Source organism: Delphinapterus leucas, chromosome 9 (genome assembly GCF_059928025.1).
Source record: "Delphinapterus leucas isolate spDelLeu-1000000601 "Yukka" chromosome 9, BTC_Dleu_Yukka2, whole genome shotgun sequence".
Taxonomy (NCBI): domain Eukaryota; kingdom Metazoa; phylum Chordata; class Mammalia; order Artiodactyla; family Monodontidae; genus Delphinapterus; species Delphinapterus leucas.
In genome coordinates, this window is record NC_143137.1 from 90402695 (window position 1) to 90422955 (window position 20261).

General features: G+C 45.6%; 1 protein-coding gene across 1 annotated transcript in view; it reads right to left on the reverse strand.

Moving 5' to 3' along the window:
• The window catches only part of LAMB1 (laminin subunit beta 1), an 83381-nt gene extending 63490 nt beyond the window's left edge, over nt 1-19891 (reverse strand). Inside the window, exons 1-8 of the mRNA XM_022593003.3 lie at nt 19834-19891; nt 19582-19704; nt 18362-18537; nt 15512-15647; nt 12347-12420; nt 4609-4797; nt 4455-4518; nt 171-373 (exon numbers count right to left, since the gene is read on the reverse strand). Of these exons, the coding sequence (XP_022448711.1) occupies nt 171-373; nt 4455-4518; nt 4609-4797; nt 12347-12420; nt 15512-15647; nt 18362-18537; nt 19582-19618 (879 nt within the window). The 5' untranslated portion in view covers nt 19619-19704; nt 19834-19891. The remainder of the gene's footprint in view (nt 1-170; nt 374-4454; nt 4519-4608; nt 4798-12346; nt 12421-15511; nt 15648-18361; nt 18538-19581; nt 19705-19833) is intronic.
• Between the last annotated feature and the right edge of the window lie 370 nt (nt 19892-20261).

Sequence of the window (20261 nt, forward strand, 5' to 3'; positions counted from 1 at the left end):
AAACAGGAAAGGAAAAAAAAAAAAAATCAACCACTGGAATGGTACAAAGGACTAAATAGCGGTCTGGAAAAATAAGACCCCAAATAAAAAGGCTTAAGGTAATACTAGCTTTCATCTGCTTTTCAGAATCACCCGAACGAAGGAGGAAGCTGCCTGGAACATGTACTTACCATTCCTTCTCCTTCTGCATGGAATCCATCCACCGGGGCACACTCGCTGGCGTGGCCATAGCAGAAGCAGTTTCCTCGAATCACCATATCGTAAACCGCGTAATAGTACTTTTCTCTGATTTCCATTCTGGAATCCAAAAGGTTATCTCCCAAAGTATGTAGTTTCACAAACTTGATTCTCAAGTTGGTGATTTTTAAGAGATCTACGAAGGTCACCAAGAATATGAAAAGTGTGATCAAAGAAGCAAGGCTTCCTTTGCAATTAGAGAACTTGGTTTTTTTCTCTTTATAGAAAGGCATGACAAATAAAAATGGCTTAAGCTTACCCCCCCCGCATGATCTAGATGCACGTAATAATAAAGGTTAACATAATGTGACAGTCTCTCGAAGAAAGGTTATTCCCTTCTCATCAGTTTAACAAGAACATCTGTTCTGTGATGGATTTGCTGGCAGACTGATGTCTCAGGAAGAAGTGTGGAGGCGGAGAAATTTAAAAATGCGGTTGCACGATTGCCGGAAGCCACTGAACACACAGTAATCTAAACTATTGCAATACCATCTGGTTCCCACAGCAATTAGTCTCAAAATCAGAAAATTCCATTCGGGTGGGAAAGAGCTTATCAAAGCACTCCAATTATCATTATAAGACAATTAGAGACATGTGTTTATCTTTGGAGAGCAAAACGCTATCTGAAATTTCCCACCATTTAGGTGAAATCCAAGTTACTAAAATCGACTTAACATGATAGAATAACCACAATCCAGGGCCTGACTTTTCAACCAAGTTTGGAAGCACCGTTACAATCTACAACTTTCTGGGTCTTAGTTTTACAGTTTACCAATATAATTACCAATGTAATACAGTGGCGTGAAGATAACGGAGCTTAGTACTGGGATGCTGAGGCAAATTATTCTTTCCTAAATAGAAGTTACTTCTAGACCAACGTCTCTTATTTGATCTTTTCTTCCTTTTTCTGGGTCTATAGGCCTATGCTTATTACAGGAGCGGGGCTGTCGATTACATTCTCTAATAACTTGATAAACCAAGAGTCATTCAATCTTCTCTATCAGTGTTTTCATGAATCACTAAGTGGGCTCTTGCTGAAGTGGACCCCAAAAGATTCATTAGCCCACCTGTCCTCCCCTTTTAGCTCTGTAGCCTAAAATTGCTCCTAAGCTTTACTTTCATTTCTGCTGATAGATTCTTAAAATTTACAACACGGGACAACGGGGCATTGGCCCAATGCATCAGATACTTTCAAAGCCCAGATACAATTTTAAATACTTATAATATATGCATAGCTTACAATGAAGACTATAGAAATAGCTGTGGGTTCAAAGAGAAAGCCCATGAGTCCATGCATTCAACTTAGGCTCTTTGTAAAATCAAAAACTAAACAGAGAAGCTGTGGTACTACTTCACCAAACGGAACTTCTGAATGCCAACATTTCCTCCTGCACAATAAGAGCACAAGCGCCTACTGACAAGAGGCCAAACAACAAACGTGAAGAGCAGCTGGAGTATTTAGAAGCCCTTGAGTGATCTCTGTGGAAGCCCTCAGCAGAGCAAATAAGCTCCCTCGCTTTCTCCTGCCATATTTAACAACAGCTAAGCCTCGTGTTTACTGCTGTTTTAAGAGGCACAATCACTTTTGAAGTGAGCTTCGGAGGCCTCAACAATAGGGACAAGTAAAGAGATATTGTTCCCTTGATTACAAAGTAAATCCAAAGCATGATCTGTTACAGTGGATGCTTCTTTAATATAGGAATAGGTTTTCTGATGCCATTTAACAGCCGAAGACAATAGAATTATAATGGCAGCACATTCTCCAAGTCCCACAAATTTCACCCTAAAGGAACAGACCGTGAGTCCTTTTACGGACCCAGGAGGTGTTGGTCATGGAGCCTGTGTGGACATTTCTCGCAACTGGATTTTGGGAGCGGGGAGGGCAGGCCTCCCAGAGCTCACTCAGAAATGGCACAGGGCTGCATGTACCATTAAATTTTTGTTTGATATCACACTAAGTGAAGGAAGTCAGACAGAGAAAGACAAATGTCACATGATATCGCTTATATGTGGAATCTAATTTTAAAAAATGATACAGATGAACTTATTTACAAAACAGAAAGACTTACAGATAACCAAAACAAACTTATGCTCACCAAAGGGGAAACATGGCAGCGGGTGGGGGAGGGATAAATCAGGAGCTTGGGATGAACACACACACATTACTATATGCAAGACAGATAACCAGCAAGGACCTACTGGATAGCACAGGGAACTCTACTCAATATTCTGGGATAACCTATATGAGAAAACAGTCTGAAAAATAACAAATATATGTATATGTGTAACTGAATCACTTTGCTGTACACCTAAAACACAACATTGTAAATCAACTATACTCCAATAAAATCTTAAAAATAAAAACTTTAAAATAAATAAATATTTGTTTGACAACAGAATGTCCAGAATGTACATTCTATGAATTTAATAAATTACAGACCAGACACGGTCTGGGCCATATGTAAAATTAAGTGAGGAAACAGCACTTTTCTGGCAATATTCCCTGGACTCCTTCCATTCTACTCTCCCCTGCTGTGAGCCGGGAAGTGCCACGGGGCTTTGGTTCAAAGGAGGGCCATGCCCCACTGAGAAAAACCAGCAAGACCTCACCCCACCTCTGCTCAACTGACTGCACCTCAGTAGCTGGAGAGGGGGCCTTATCCTCACTCTGAGGTGCAGGACCCGGTCTACAGAAGGCCTGAGTGACAGCTGGTGGCAGTGACGACACCGACAGCGGCAGCAGCTTCACAGACCCAACATTTTCTATGCGTTGGGCACCTTGGTGAGTCATTTATATACATTACTCATTTTACGTCCACAGCAACCAGAAGGTCAATATGACTCTCCATTTACAGATGAAAAAGTAGAAGCTAAAAAAAAGTTGTAAGTAAATGACTTGCCCAAGGCCACAGAGCTCTAATATGCTGGAGCTGGGACTTAAACCCAGCTGTGCCGGATTCCAAAGCCCATTCTGCCTACCAAGAAGATCAAAATGTATTTCTGTAAAGACATGAGCGTGGTTGCTGGATGCTGGAAAGCAGTCTGCTCTAAGAATCATAACACGTGCGTTCAGGATCTCTCATTAAATAGCCACGTCACTTTATACGTGTGAGTCCAACTCTGAGCCTCAGTTGACTCATCTGTGAAATGCAACTGCAACCCTCATCTTAATGAGCACACTGAATGTGGCTGAGACCTCAAAATTTCCCCCAGGATTCTTTTTTCTCTTCTTCTTTTGACAATAAGAGCTCTAGCCAAGAGTTTGCGAGTGCACACAGCCACCAGCTAGAGCATCTCACATCTCCTGCGGTATAGCCAGGGGACTAATTTTGGCCAATGGGGCGTGAACGGATGTGATGTTAGGCTTCAGGTGGCTTGCTCTTTACTTGTCCCCTCCCACAGGTTGGGACAAGGACAGGGTGGGGTTGATCCAGGTCTAACCATGTGGATACAGACTACAAGACAGAGGGAACCTGGGTGACCTAATGGCTACAGTTGCCAGATTTGGCAATAATAATACAAGATGCTCAGTAAATTTGAATTTCAGATAAACAATCATTGCAGCAGCAGTATGTCCCAAATATCACATGGTTATACTAACCACAAATATTGCACGCAATAGGCTCGTCGAACCAGTCACAAATATCACATGGGATATAGTTATCCTAAAAAAATGATTTGTTACTTATCTGAAAATTCATACTGAACCGGGTGTCATCCTGTATTTTAACTGGTAAGCCTGCTTGCAGCAAGCGAACGGTACTTTATCTGTAAATCTCCCTCGGTGATTTCGTAAGAGAGAAGTCAACTTTTTTGAGACACTGCATTTTTGGGGACACCTTGTTACAATGGCCTAATCTGTACCTGTATATACATAATTATATATATGTATGCATAATATATGATATATATCATATATGCGATATATATACATATACACACATGTCATATATATATGATACTGAGCAATAAATAAGGTATTATGACCAGCATAATGGTTTGGGGTCTTATGACACAAACCTGTTACTCTTATCAAAACGTGTTCCCCTTCAGTGAGGACTGATAACTGCCAATTTCAAGAGCATTGCAAAGAAAGAAGGAAATGGAGAGGGTGGAATTAGCACTTGATATTTAGATTCTGGGTAGCAGTGCTCTGGGTAAGCATTCTCCCATGATTGCTGTTCTTCATTAAAGCTCTTATTTGAAAACAAGCTTACTCTGTATCCTTGGACTGTAAGGATCTTCTATTCTGAAAGCAGGATCTAAAGCACGAAAAATCACCTAAAAATAGATATAAGAGTAATTGGTATTTTTGCAATGATCAAAAGCTAGATTTGTAAGTAGAATGGAAAACAAAAAGAACAAACAAACCTCTCCTTCCGTTGAGGGTTCAATGTCAGAATATCGGGAATCACAAATTACATCATCGACTTTTTTCATGGGACCGGTGGAAATGCCGGGAAATGAGCTCTCACAATCATAGGCAAAGTATCTGTATACACCCCAGGTTTTTCCAAAGTCGGACGATCGTTCTATCAGCATAGCGGCTGGACGGAACGTCTAAAGGCAGGGTGGAAGAGACTCATTGGACGCTTTTATTGGTAATCTGTATTTTAAAATCTCAGAGGAAAATATCATTCAATTGTGTGCCACAAACCCTGACTGCATGTGGTTGGTATTTCAGACTGTGGCTGGATTTCAAATATTTCAAGCTGTTCCATGGAGCCTCTTTTCACAGGAAAGTGTCTTGCCTCTAAATTTTGCACTTTCTCCCACCCTACCAGAGACTAGTAAGCTGTTCCCCTTTATTTATTTATTTATTTATAAGCTGTTCCTCCTTAGAAGCTGATTATAAATAGGCCTTAATAGCATACAAGTTTTGGTTTATTTAGCCACCATGCCCATGACATGACTGCTATAGCTTGAGTGTTCCTTCTTTCATTAATTCGTTTAATCATTCAGTAGATGTGTAATGACAGCTACTCGGTACCAGACAGGGGTCTAAATGCTGTAACTAATGCTGTCCAATGAGGTACAGGAATGGGCAGAAATTATTTACAAAACAATTCGTCAAACACTATAATAGAGTCACATGTGGTGTGCTTTGGGAAAACAAGAGGAAGGAATTACTAACTCAAGAAGCTAGAGAATCCTGCAATTCCAGCTACACACCCCAAAGAACTGAAAACAGGGACTCAAATGGAGACTTGTACATGAACAGTCAGAGCAGCATCACTCACAATCCCCAACAAGTGGAAACCACTCAAGTGTCCATCAGTGGATAAACAGACACACAAAAGGTGATATATACATGCAATGGACTACTATTCGGCAATAAAAAAGAATGAAATTCTGATACTTCCTACAACATGGATGAACCTCGGAAACATTACTCTAAGTGAAATAAGCCAGACACAGAAGAATAACCGTGTGATTCCACTTATATGAAACATATGGAATAGGTAAGTACATAGAGACAGAAAGTAGGTTAGAGGTTAAGAGAGGCTGGGAAGGGGCTTCCCTGGGGCGCAGCGGTTGAGAGTACACCTGCCGATGCAGGGGACACGGGTTCGTGCCCCGGTCCGGGAAGATCCCGCATGCCGCAGAGCGGCTGGGCCCGTGAGCCATGGCCGCTGAGCCTGCGCGTCCGGAGCCTGTGCTCCACAACGGGAGAGGCCACAGCAGTGAGAGGCCCGCGTACCGCCAAAAAAAAAAAAAAAAAAAAGAGGGGCTGGGAAGAGGGAGTGATGAGGAGCTATTGCTTAATGGGTACAGGGTGTCTACCTGGGGTGACGAAAACGTGCTGCAGACAGTGGCGTTGGTCGCACAGCTCTGTGAATACACCTACGGCCATCAGAACCGCACATTTAAAAATGGTTAAAAAAGCAAATTCTGTGCTACATATATTTTAGCATGCGTGCGTGCGTACACACACACACACACACACACACACACACACACACACACACACACACACACACACACCCTAGGGAATGCTTCAGAGAGAAGATGGCATCAAACTTATCTTAAAACGGTAACTGGGTGTTTTCCGGACAGTGGGTAGAGGTGGTTACAGGTGGCAGGAGGGGTTGGTTGGGAAGGAATTTGTTGCCATGCTAAGGGGTTTACTTTATCTTTATGCAATGAAGGGGAATACTGAAACATTTAAGTGAACAGAATGAAATGCTTAGACTGCACTTCAGAAAAACAACTCCAGCAGTTACTGGACATGGACAAAACAAGAGACCAGGGAACCAAGTGAACAGAAAAAAGATGGTCTTAACTCAAGCATTACAGTGTGGACTGCGATAAAGGGATGGGACTGACTGCTCTGAAAATTTACTGTAAGTAAAATACGCTGGATTGCACTTGGTGATCAGTTTGATTCCAGTGGAAAGGGAGGGAGAAGAAAGAAACAGGAACCCCTGAGCTTAGGTAGGTGGGCGTGTGCGCTACTACTAACAAAGATACAGAAGAGAAGCAAAGGCATGTAGTTTGGGTCTAGTTACGTGCAAGGTCTCAGAATCGAGACGCCCACTGGACAACTGGTAACAGTGGTCTTGGACTCAGCTATGAGAATGGAACTTGAAACATGGATTTGGGAGGCACTGTATACATACAGTATTTGAAACCTCCAAATATTTAATTTCCCCTCAAAAAGAAAAGGACAAGATAAAAGAGAGCCAAGTCAGTGCTCCAACATCAACAAAGCGCTAGTAGAAGACAAGAGAGGGGTGCTGGGAACTTTAATCACATTATTTCATTTAACCTTCCATTACGGGCTGAACTGTGTCCTTCCCAAATTCTGATGTTCAAGACCTAATCCCTAGTACCTCAGACTATAACTGTATTTGAAGATAGGGTCTTTAAAGGGGTAATTAAAGTAAAGTGAGGCCACTGGAGTGGACCCTAATCACATATGACTGGTATCCTTCTGAGAAGAAGACATCAGGACACAGACAGGTCCAGACAGAAGACCAGGTGAAGACACAAGGAGAAGACAGTCATCTAAAAGTCAAGGAGAGAAAGAGGCCACAGAAGAAACCAACTCTGCCGACACCTTGATCTCAAACTTTGTCCCTTGAGAACCCTAGAAAATACATTTCTGTTGTTCAAGCCACCCAGTCTGTGCTACTGTGTTATGGCAGCCCTGGCAAACTAATATACCTTAACAACACATCTGTCTGACAGATGAGGAAATCGAGGCTCAGGGACATTAGTTAACTCGCCAGGTATTGGCAGAGAGATTTCAGTCCAGACTGAATGAAGACCTTTCAAATCCAGGCTGAATGAAGATCTTTTTTGCCTCACTGGCTAATGGTGTAATAGAAGCCTGAAAAATGGATGTCAGAGAGGAAGGAAGAAAAAGACAAGAATTCTGGAAGCTGAGGCAGGATGGAGATTTAGGAGGGTGTGGTGAACAGCGGCAACGGGGAAAAAGAGATGAAGCAGAATGAGCACTAAAAATAGGCAAAAGCTTCAACAGTGATGAACAGGGTAAGTGCCTTTCGGGAAGTGGCAGTCAGATGACGATGGAGAAAGATCAAGAAAGTTAAGGCAACTCAGCAAACGGAAGCTCAACAGAGACACTCACTTCTGAATTCAAACCAGTGCTTGACTCACAGATACAGAGAACAAACTAGGGGTTACCAGTGGGGGGCGGGGGAGGGGCGATGGAGGGGTGGGGAAGTGGGAGGCACAAGCTACTTGGTAGAAGACAGGCTCCAGGATGTTTTGTGTTGTACAACACAGGGAGTACGGCCAATATTTTCTAATAACTGTAAATGGAAAGTAACCTTTAAAAATACATAAAAATAGGGCTTCCCTGGTGGCGCAGTGGTTGAGAGTCCGCCTGCCGATGCAGGGGACGCGGGTTCATGCCCCGGTCCGGGAAGATCCCACATGCCGCAGAGCGGCTGGGCCCGTGAGCCGTGGCCGCTGAGCCTGCGCGTCCGGAGCCTGTGCTCCGCGGCGGGAAAGGCCGCAGCAGTGAGAGGCCCGCGCACCGCAAAAAAAAAAAAAAAAAAAAAAACATAAAAATAAAAAAAAATTTTAAACAGAGTAAACGTTGGGGGCCAAGACGACCAATACCAGAACTTGAACAGGACCATAAAAAAAAAAAATAAAACAAATGCTTGACAGAAATCTCGGTGACAACTAAGGGTGAAAACTAGTACCTGCCCAGCTCTCCTTGCACCATCCTTCATAATCCTGATGGTATTTCTCACGGATAAAAGGAGACAAGGGTAAGGAAATGAAAAGTCACATTTCGACAGATTCCTTGACTTATACATTTACTAGTTGCTCAGGTGTTTTTTTTTAACCTATTCAGAAATACGAGAAAATGATACTTTATTAAACCCAAGAGAGTATTAGACTAAAAATTTTAAACAAAGGGGGAAAAAACCCAATAACTGAACCAAGGCAAACTCCCCAGGGGACCTGCCTCGTGGGTGGCAACACTTTGGAGAGAGACTAGCCTGATGTCTCTGTGGCACAAGACAGCAGAGAGGAAAAGCCTTATAGCCAGTCCTGGTTATGCTTCCTTCTCTCTCCCTTCTGGAACCTTCTAAGTCCCAAAAGGCCATTGACGAGTTATCCAATTTTCTGTGAAGTTAGGAAGCTGCTGGAAACTGGGACAACACATTTTACCTACAGAAGGGAAGCCTTTCCATGTTCACTGCTGAGTCACTGACCTTCTCAGGCCTCACACTGCTGCATAGCTGCCTCTGAATTTATACTAAACAAAAGAGCTGTAAGTTTGGAAACCTTTGGCTATGAACAAAAACAGACTGTGGATATGCTAACTGGGTTTTGCTACCCTAAGAAAATCTAATCCACTTAGTAAACAGCCGTGTCCACGCAAACACGAGTTAGAACAAACACACTCTCATATGATCCAGCAATCCCACTCCTGGGCATACACCCAGACAAAACTATAATTCAAAGATACATGCACCCCTGTGTTCAAAACAGCACTATTCACAAAAGCCAAGACGTGGAAGCAACCTCAATGTCCATCGACAGATGAACGGATAAAGAAGATGTGGTACATATATACAATGGAATATTACTCAGCCATAAAAGTGAATGAAATAATGCCATTTGCAACAGCACAGATGGACCTAGAGGTTATCACACTAAGTCAGAAACAGAAAGACAAATACCATATACTATCACCTATTATGTGGAATCTAAAATATGACGCAAATGAGCTTACATCTATGAAACAGAAACAGACTCACAGACGTAGAGGACAGACTTATGACTGCCAAGGGGGAGGGGGTTGGGATGGACTGGGAGTTTGGGATTAGTAGATGCAAACTATTATATACAGAACGGATAAACAACAAGGTCCTACTGTATAGCACAGGGAAGTATATTCAATGTCCTGTGATAAACCATAATGGAAAAGAATATATATATACATTCGTTTCCAGAATGGAATCACTTTGCTGTACAGCAGAACTTAACAGAACATTGTAAACCAACTATACTTCAATAAAATAAATTTTTAAAAAAAAGGAATAAACACACTCTTCATCCTCGACCCCTTCCTGCCCTCACCACTCAATGGTATCACCGCCCTCCTAGTTCCCCAGCTTGGACATCTCAGTAAATTTTGATTCATCCCTGCCTTCTGCTGTTCTGCTTCTGCTCCTTCTCCAATTCATGGCTGAGTCTTTGATTCTAAAGGGTCCGACTGACTCCCTTAGAAAACAAGGGCTCTCCTCTCGGCAATGACTCCCCAAGGCAACAGTAGCAGAGGGTAGCAGAGAGGGCAGCAAGGGGCGACGTGGGACTGGGAAAAGCTCTCCAAGTCACACTGCCAGGACTCCGGGTTGCAGCAGGAGGCTTCCTCCTACTTGAGAGCCACAGGCAGCCTTTGCGTTAACACCACCCCTGCCTAAGTCAGTTCCAGCTCCCCCTTACCGCTGACCTTAGAGCCCCCTGCCTCTGTGCCCTCTCGTCTCCATGCCCCAGGCCCTCCTCTGTATTTCCTCTTGGCTCCCTTCCTGAAACACAGGTCTCATTTCCTGTCGATGGCTCCCCATTTTCTATAAAGTTCACACCCCTCAGCAAGGAAGCAAAGTCCTTCTGGCTGTAACCTTACTTCCCGCTCCTCCCTTCACTAGCCCAAGTTCAAGGCACGTCTACATAGTAAGTGTTGAACAAACTCTGCCCGAACTGTCCCACCACTAGAGCTTTGCTCTCACACTGCCAAGAAGGGTTTTTCTTCTACCTGCTCTCCCTAAAGTCACGCTCACTCTTCCTGGCCCAGGTCAAGTGCAATCTCAGTCCCCTCCTCGTAAAGCTTTCTCCTTTATCCCAGGCAAAAATGAATCTCACTCTCCTTCCTGCCCACGTACTTTATCCGAACTTCTGCTATAGCAGTGAGCACATCCTACCTTGTACTGTAAGTTATTTGCAAGTACGTATTTCTCCCCTAGGAGACTGGAGCTTCCAGACAGCGCAGAGCAGGAACATGCTATCTTTAAAATCTAAGGCAGTTTCTTACAAACAGAAGATGACTGAATTCATTTATCCACTTATTTAGGCCATATTTGTAAAGCAATTACTACATGCCAAGCATCAGCATATATAAAAGCAATCAGGCTCCCACTATACGCCACGGTGGTAAGATCATCCCTATAATGCAGGCGTTATTTTTCTTCCCATTTTACCAAAAAGGAAGGAGAAGCTCTGGCCACACGTGCCAGTAAGGGACAGAATGGGGAGTCACACCCAAATCTGTGCAATCCTGTAGATGTTGCTTTTCACACGTGAACTAGGGGCCCAAAGGATGAGTTGTGCCAACTTGTACCCATTCTTTAGGTCTCAGTTTAATCACCACCTCCTCTGTTTGACTTTCAGCACTTCTGCACAGAATTTCATCTTTGGCCCATTGTACTCACTTGAACGAGTATTCAACTACAGGATATGTGCCCACCCGACTTTTGGATATAAACGAACTACCCATAAAAGGTAGTTTTACCTTTTACAAGGAGAAAATGAACAAAGTAAAAGATAGGACCATAAACATTCATAAAGACGATTTTGAGTATTTTTAGGTGTCCCATAACGTGAAGGCAACATCCGAAGCTGAGTCTCACTTCTAACTGCCAGGTTGAGCATATGGCCAATGAAGGGACAGGGCGTGGTTTAGGAAAAGTCCTCCCTAATCCCTCGCGGGACCAGGTGCCACCGTGTAAACCTTCCCCCCGCCCACCCCAACCAGCAACAGCAGGTTCCCGTGGAGGAGCAAGGGGATGAAGAGCTCAGGCCTGGGGACCAGCAGCCCAGCATCCCTCCTAGTCACGCTGTGCCTTCCACGCCCACCCCTGGCCCTTGGCCGCCCAGGCTTAGGCAGAGGACACAAGCAAGACTTTCATGGCTACCCGCCCACACTGTAAACCTACCCCTGGCACCTTTTCCAAACCTGAGAAGGTGTAGATAAGGCCCCCAACTGAAAACGATTCAAAAGTGATTTTAATCTGAGAAGCAATAAGTAAATTATAGGTTTCGTGTGCACCAACGTGTACTTTAAGCCATGTGAAGCCTGTCATTTCCAGGCAGCTGCTTAAGAAGAAACAAAGGGACTTTGTACACAGACATTCCCTAGTCCTGGAGTCATTTTACATCTCTCAAAGAAAAAGGATGGGAAAAATCCACGTTGAAGAAGGCAAGCACATTTCTTAAGGAACTCAAAAACCGTTCCCACATATTTTGCAAAACCTTGAAAACCAAAGATAATACACTTCCTTTTCAGTTACCAAAGTCAGCATTAAAACATCAACCCAAGGGAGCAGGGACTGACTCTCCAGATGTCTTACTATGATTTGGGAGCAGGTCAAAGCTGCCTGTCTCCATGGGGAAATAAACGGATATCTAATTAACAGTTTACAGTCAAATCATCTTAGAACAGTGGCTCTCTCTACTTACTGCCATGAAGAGAGAGTATCTGTTAAGCGTAGTTCTTCATGCCCATGTTGAAAAGCTGTTCAATTATCCCAATTTATAGCAACAATAATGTTTAGGTTCCCACTGAGGCCAACCCGCAACAGCCATCCATTTTGAAAGGGGAATTTGTGAGAAAGTTAGACCTTACCTTGAAGGTCATGATGAGATGAGTGAAATGGAATTCTGCTTCCAAATCCAGTTGGATGGTTACATTTTCCACGCCTATAGGAGATTTTTTTGAAAAGACAAAAGGAAACAGCAAGGTAAACGGGAACATCTGTGAACAACTGAGACAATTCTCTTCAAGTATCCTTAGGCTCCGCATAGGAGTTCTCTCTGCGGTCCATCTTAAGCTGAAGATAAGATAAATAATGATAAAACCCTGGCTTGATTCAGGTGATGGAGCACGTCTCAGAATGATTCTTCAGTTGTTCATCAACCATTCTGGAGTTCAACGTATTGAATGTGTTCCCTGGAACAAGACATCTGGCAGAATGTCAGAATGACAGCCTTTAGTTGCTGTCAAGAAAGACATCTTTTGCTTAGGAAAAAAATGAAAAGTCTTCCCAACCCACTAAGCCAAGGGACTCTCTCAAAGGCGAAACAAGAGGGGGCACTTCCTGTGCACAGTAGGGGTTCAGCTTTGCTGTCTGAAGCCCAGGAACACAATCCTCTTCCAGTCCACACAAACATATTCCTTTTGTTCTGTGCAGCAGCAAAGAAAACAAATAAGAGTCCACCACGTTTTCTGAGTTACACTCCAATTTAGAAAAACCTATCCCTGATGGAGAAGCCTTTGGGTGCATTTCCACAACTGAGAAACAATGCCAAAGAGACAAAGAATGGGTCAAATAAATAAACTGGCCCAGAACAAATACTAACATCTTCCCTTTCAGGGGAAAGCCTGAACAAACAAATGAGCCTCTGCACTATGCCCTGGGGGTCAATCCACTGGAATTCCAGGGACGGAAAGCACCTCCTCCCCAATCCCTTGGGCCCTCAAGCCTGCCTGTTTAGCGAAGGAGACCTTTCCACATTTCCTGTGCTCGAGAGAGCTTTTGGGGGTCCATCTTCTGAAGCAAAAGAAGTCTTAAATGCAGGAAGACAGGAATGTGTCGGGATGAATGATGTCACAGGCTGGTGTATTTTCGGGAAATCAGTAGGACTTTTGAAATAAACTCTCCCACTGGACAACTGCCAAGTCAATTGGGGATGGGGGTGGGGGGGAAGTGGTCACTGGAACGGATATGAGTTAGTTGGAATGTTAAAGAAAAACATAGCCGTGCTAACTAACCTTATCTAACTTATTAGAAAGAAACTGTACTACAAACCTACTCTCCACGACAAGGTTAGCTAAGCAACTATCTGTCTCTCCTTTCCCAGGCTTTTAAAAACCTGCACTATTTGTTTAAAATGAAGAGATAACGAAATAGCGTAAAGTACAAGCAAGACTAGGACCAGTTCTGTAACATAAGAACGTATCCGGCAATGTGGGCTTGAAAAGCGCATTCCATTTTAGATTCCTAACCTGATAAAGCACTGCAGGTTTTTTTTTTTTTAAATATGGGAAGAAAAATCCACGGAGAAAAGAAATGAGATCATTCTTCTATGGTATACTTGATTTCTGTCGGACCTAGGAGTAAAGCATCATGAGGGGTAAGTTAAACGTAGCTGCACATTCCAAGACTGTTTCTGGGCCTGAGCACTGATAATTTAACACGTCACGTCACGTAAAGCTCATCTTGGACAAAACATAAATAGATAAAATCACATTCCTAAACAAACTCTGCACTTGTGACCTATCAGACAGCAGAGAGATGAGAGGGGACAGTAACATTCAGTCTGACTTTCTAAAACTAAGTTCCATCCATCTAATCTCATCTGTGTGATCTCTTGTGACAGAGTGACAGCGCCCTCAAACCCCTCTATTTGCAAATCCCTTCTTTCTGGCATTTGGCCTCTTTTGTCCCACAAACTCAAAGTTGTAGAGACTGATTAAGTCCTGATGTAACCAAGAAAAACCCTCCTCTAGAACAATAGCACGTGATGAACTATTTTACTGTCTATCAACTTGATACTGATGTTGAGGCATCCTTCTTCTAATTGTCTTTCGGTCTCACTGGAAAAACGCGGACAGTCAGAAACGTCCCACATTTGTCATAAGCCCTATGTGGTTGAAGAAGTCCCAGGCTTTCTCTGCCCAGGCTTAGATTCACTTCTTCGAGAGTCCTTTCTCATAAATGTTTTGTAAAAAACGATCTAATGGTCGGGACTTCCCTGGTGGCGCAGTGGTTAAGAATCCGCCTGCAAATGCAGGGGACATGGGTTCGATTCCTGGCCTGGGAAGATCCCACATGCCACAGAGCAGCTAAGCCCGTGTGCCACAACTACTGAGCCTGCGCTCTAGAGCCCTCGAGCCACAACTACTGAGCCCACATGCCGCAAGTACTGAGGCCCGCACACCTAGAGCCCATGCTCCACAAAAAGAGAAGCCACCGCAATGAGAAGCCTGCACACCGCAATGAAGAGTAGCCCCTGCTTGTTCCAACTAGAGAAAGGTCACGCGCAGCGACACAGACCCAACGCAGCCAAAAATAAATTAATTAAAAACAAAAGATCTAATGGTAACATTGTTAATGCCAAACACATTAACTCTACCTTTAACCGTCAAATTTCAGAATTCAAGTTTGAAACAAATGCAAAACTGATTTGGGCTTAGTTGTACCGCAACAGTAACATCATATTTGATGAATTTATTAAACCAAAACCCAAGAGGCAAAGAAAGGAAAAACGGTGGGATTCACACACTCACTGGAAAAGCTGACTTGGGGTCATTATCCACGTTGAGTCTGAAAAACTACATCTAATGTATACTCAGAGTACTATGATTAAATGTTCTCTAGATGGAAAGAAGATGGTGGGCGTTGATTCTGCCCTTTCCTTTGGGGTTGATGAAAATCAAAAATGCTGTTTTGTGGAGGAATAAGGGCCTGAGATGATGCAGGGCCTTCCCACGCCCTCCCCAGACTGCCCCCGGCCCATGCCCACGCTCCCCAAGGCCCCCTCAGTATGAAGACTATGAAATACTCCTTTGGTCTCGCATGAAAGACTTCTTTCTTATAGGAAGTGCATACTTCAGGAAGAAGGATCGGATTTTACCAAGAGAAGTTAGTGTTTCAGGCAGTAAATCTGTCAAAGGCCATAATTCCAGGATAGAGAAACCAATCGTAATTACAAACACCCAGTAGTCCGTAAACCCCTTCCAGGTGACCAGTCACACTCCTTGGAACTTATCCCCATACCAACCACATACCATTTTCGGATTGCCACCAGATCTTAAGACGGTTTGGAGCAAATGTCGTGACCACATTTTCAATGAGATGACTGTCAGGGTTCAGGGTTTCATGATAAGGATCTTGTGAATTGCATATGAAGCATTTTTTGTCCTCCTGAAAGCAAAGTCAGTTCTATGAGTCTAGGAAGCAATCGCGCACGCGCACGCGCACGCACACACACACCAAAATCAAGCCCACAATACAAAAACCCAACCTACTTGCTTCAAGAAAAATGCATGGGCCAAAATTACTTAAATGACCTGTCATACGTCTTTCACTTTTTAACTTAACTGAATATGAAATACTCCTGAAATTTTCCTCTTCTCTTGCAACTTCAAGGTTAAAAGCAGAAGGCGGCATTGTTTCCACAAGCTATTAATTTAATCAAAATGAAAGTTCTAGGCTTAAGTCTTAATCTCAGTCAATAGCTGGAGAAGTTTACTCTTGAAGCAAACTGCAGAGGAGCTTTTAGAGAATTTTTGCTGACATAAAGGAAACTGAAAATAAAAAGAGAACAGTTCAAGTGGCCTGATTTTCAAAAACCTATATAAAGCAGAAACCAGTTATTAGGCAGACATATTTAAGCAGCTTTGGGAACTACAGATAAAGATTTCTTAGCTTCTCCTCTGCCCCAGCAGTGAATTCACAGTGGCAGCGAGCAGGCTAGCCTACAAACTGCTCAGAATATCCAGGAAGAGGACACCAGACTCTCATGTTGGGAGCACTGAAAACTGGGACCAATTCAAAGAACGCCAAATTGGACCCGAACTAAAAATATACTTTAGGTTTTAGAGTAGCTTTGAACTTCTCTCTTCTCACTTTCCTTTTCCCTAAAATGGGGGTCACAGCCAAAACAGCCCTCATTGCACTGCATCACTGTGAATTATAAACAGCATCACTTAAAGTTCCCTTTTCCACATAACGCTTTGCTCTCTAAGATTTTCTGAAATGCATATTACTCTCAGGTCTGAAAGTGACACTGAGATGGAAATCTACAGAGACCCACACACATCTTACAAACAAGGGTGATATTCTTATAAGGACAGTATCAACTGACTGCACTTTTTATGTTTGTATTTATTTAGCTAGCTATTACTTATCACCCTCCTCCCAAAAGGATTTAGAGACTGGCAAGATGTACCAACTAGAAGTCAGGAATACAATGGGACCCTGGACAAAATACTTACACTTCCTGCCTCAATTTTTCACCTGTTCAACGTCTGAGAGAAGTACACACCCAGTGCCTTTCTTTAGGCTCTAATATCTCTGAAGAGTCCTCCACAATTTCATGGCTAATCACATAAACCAGAGAGTCTGGCTCTACTTGCTTTTAAGGCAAATAATCCAATTCTCATTCTGGTCAAAGCTGGCTTCAGGATCTGGTGATTCATTTATAGGATGTCCTGGCCTCGGAGGTAAATGTTAGCATAATATTTTAGGTAAAATTTACATGCTAATGTTAGAAAAGGTAACATCAACTGCCTTCAGTAACTTGTAGCCAAGGAAACTAATACTGGAGAACAATTACCAGAACTTAAAAAAAGTTTAATTACAGCCTCCCTTCTAATCAGGAGGAAGCAGTCTAGACATCTCCGTATAAACCTGGAAGCAAGTAAGTGGAATCCACTTTACCACATTCCTTTGGTTTAATTTATCAGGTCTCCAGAATGGGCTCTCCTCCTGCTTTGTAAACGTGACTCCATTTGAAGGCATCTGCCTGCAAACCACACGGTATTCTGTCCCACTCCTGAAGGGCAGATCTGCAGGTGGGTGCAGTGACCAAGTTTCGAGCAAGTGGCTTGGCACTTGCCCTGCGCAGGAGATTAACCCTTATGCTGGCTTTAGAGGCCAGAGATACCTGCCTCCCTTTTCAAAATCAAGGAAAGGGATTTTGATTCTGGGTGGTTTATGCTTTGTGCCTTCTTTTTTTTGTTTTTTTGGCGGTACACCGGCCTCTCACTGTTGTGGCCTCTCCCATTGCGGAGTGCAGGCTCAGCGGCCATGGCTCACGGGCCCAGCCGCTCCGCGGCATGTGGGATCTTCCCGGACCGGGGCGCAAACCCGTGTCCTCCGCATCGGCAGGCGGACTCTCAACCACTGCGCCACCAGGGAAGCCCTGTGCCTTCTTTTAAAATTAGTTTTATTAAAAACGTGACCTTTGAAAGCTAGGATCTGGGTCTACTTTTAGAAACAGATAACACTCGGAAATTTCGTTTTGGTCCTCCTCTATTGGGTACCATGGCAACCAGGGCATTCTGAAAAAGCAAGCATCTAATTCTGCTATCTAATGGAAGTAGATGGGAACAGCACCAAATGAGGAGACAAAAACATTGGAGTGTTTTTCTCCATGACGGGAGTGACCTTGCAAGGTGTCTGTCAGTGCTGGAATACTCTTTATCCAAGTGAAAGATTTGGGAAAAGCCCAAGATCACCACTCAGTATATAAAAAAGAAGAGGTTAAACCACCTTTTATATACATTTCCAAAGAGAAGAGGATTAAAAAACAAACCAAACCAACCAACAAAAAAAAAGACACGGGTCTTTTAGAGGTCAGGGCTTGGGGGCAGGGGCCACCAGATCTGTCTGCAGCCCTGCCTTTCCACACTGACTGTGGCCTCGGCAGGAAATGTTTGGCGGATGCAACTGTGCAAACTGTGAGCCACCACAGTGCAAAAGGGTGAGAGCTACCAGCCTAATCCCGGGACTCCCTGGCTGCGGCGCTTCCTATCTGGATCGCTGGCAGGATGCGGAGTCCCCTGAGCCTTCCCCTTCGGTCTGGACTGGAGGAGGCTCGCGCGCGCAGAGCCTGGAGCCATCTCTCCCCTCACCTGGAGGTGGCTGACGATACAGTAAGGCTCGGGTTTGTACAGCCCACAGGTCGAGGTCACGGAGAGCTTCTGGGCTCGGCCGATGAGAAGGTCGCCGGTGGCCGGGTAGCAGCTGCCCTCCGCGCAGCCGTAGCTGAACTCGGGTTCTTGAGCACTCACTTGGGCTCCGCACAGGGCTGTGGAAGGGTCAGGCGACAGGGTAGGGCACAAGCAGGGAGCGGGCCCCAGCAAAGGGAATAAGCAGGGGCGGGGAGAGAGTAGATTCAGAAAAAAAGCAGGATACACAGAAAAGAGACACAATGGGGAGATGATCGAGGCCGGGAAGGCAGGACGTGGAGAGGATTCAGACAGAAACAGAGACGTCAAGTTTGTCCAGCAGCCGAGAGCATCACTCCCAGGAAACCCACCTACACTCGCGCCCACCCTAATCTGCCCGGGAAGCAGCTCCGGGCACTTCGACACGCCTGGACCTGGGCGCAGGGAGGCAGGTGGCCAAACGCCGCACACCCGTACTCGCGCACGTGTGTGTCTGTGAACCCGCGTGCAGGCGGCAGCCTGTGTATCCTCGGCGTGACAGCGCGTGTGTGTGCGCGGAAATCTGTGAGCGTGCAGGCGCGTGTGTGTGCATGCACGCTCGGAGAACGCGGGCGCTTCGCCGGGCGACGGGGGATGGTGGGGCTCGCGGGGGACGCCACTCTCCCGAGCGAGGGGCCGGTGGACAGTCCCTGCGGCTTTGGATTGGCTTCAACAATTCGTCATTCCGGGGACGCTACCGGTCCAGCTGTTTCTGGCGCCATCCGGGGGCAAACAGCGATGCTTAATTAAAGCCACATGGCCCCAATCTGTTCCCAGAACGAAGCCTGCGCTCAGCCCGGGGCACTTTCCCGGAAAATGGGCTTCTGGCGAGCCCTCCATCCCATGAAGCCTGACCCCAGCGACGGAGACACCCACCGAGAAAGGGCCGGAGATGCCAAGCCCAGAGAGGCAGCCACGGGAGCACCCGGAGCTCTGGCACAGCCCCCCGCGATGCAGTCGCCTGCGATCCTCGCACGCCGTCCCCGGCTACCACCCAGGGCGCTGGCGTTTAATCCCAGCGCAGAATTTCCACCAGGCCCCTCTCTCGATCCCCCAGGCTCCCCCGAAGCTGGGACCAACAGCTTGGTTTATTCTTTCCCCGCGTCCAAGCCCACGCCCTTCCCCCACCGTTTCCTCGGAATTACCTAAGAAACTGAATGCGAACATCTGGAGCCGCCCCATGGCCAGTCCCTGCAGCCGAGGGGACACAGCAGAGGAGTGGAGGACACGGCCGCCGAGCCGCCGGCTCTTTTCCGCCGTCTTCCTTTCTGGAGAGGGGGAGAGAAAAAAAAGGCAAATATTCAGGGAGAAGAGAGGGGCCCTCGCATTTCCTGCCGCTCCCACGGAAGCGGGGGGATGGGGAGGGAAAAATCGCGCCGCCACTTTGTTCTCCTCACCCAGCGGGGCGAGCGCTCTCCCGGCTCCTGGCAGCCCCGGAGCCCAAAGAAGGGAATTAGAAAGTTTCGCCCTGGGAGGAACCGAGGGTGGCGCCTCTGCTCATGCGCACACGGGGAGCCGGGGCGGAGGGGGCGGGCGGCCCCGACTTGGCGGGGAGGGGGTGAGGGCCAGGTCCAACCCTCCCCCGGCGCCTCTTTTGTTTTAAGGCCGCATCTGTGGACGCGGCGGGGCTGTGGCTCTAAACGTTCCCTGCGCAGAGCTGCGGGGCGGCCGCAGGGTGCGCGTCCCGAGCGGTGCGCAGGGCAGGGGCGGGAGGTGCTCGGAGGAGGCGGGTTGGGACCTACGGGTGCACGGGCTCGTGCATTTACATTTGTAAGGAGTGAGTCATGAAGAGGTGCCCAAGGCTATAAACTCTGGCACCCAGCGC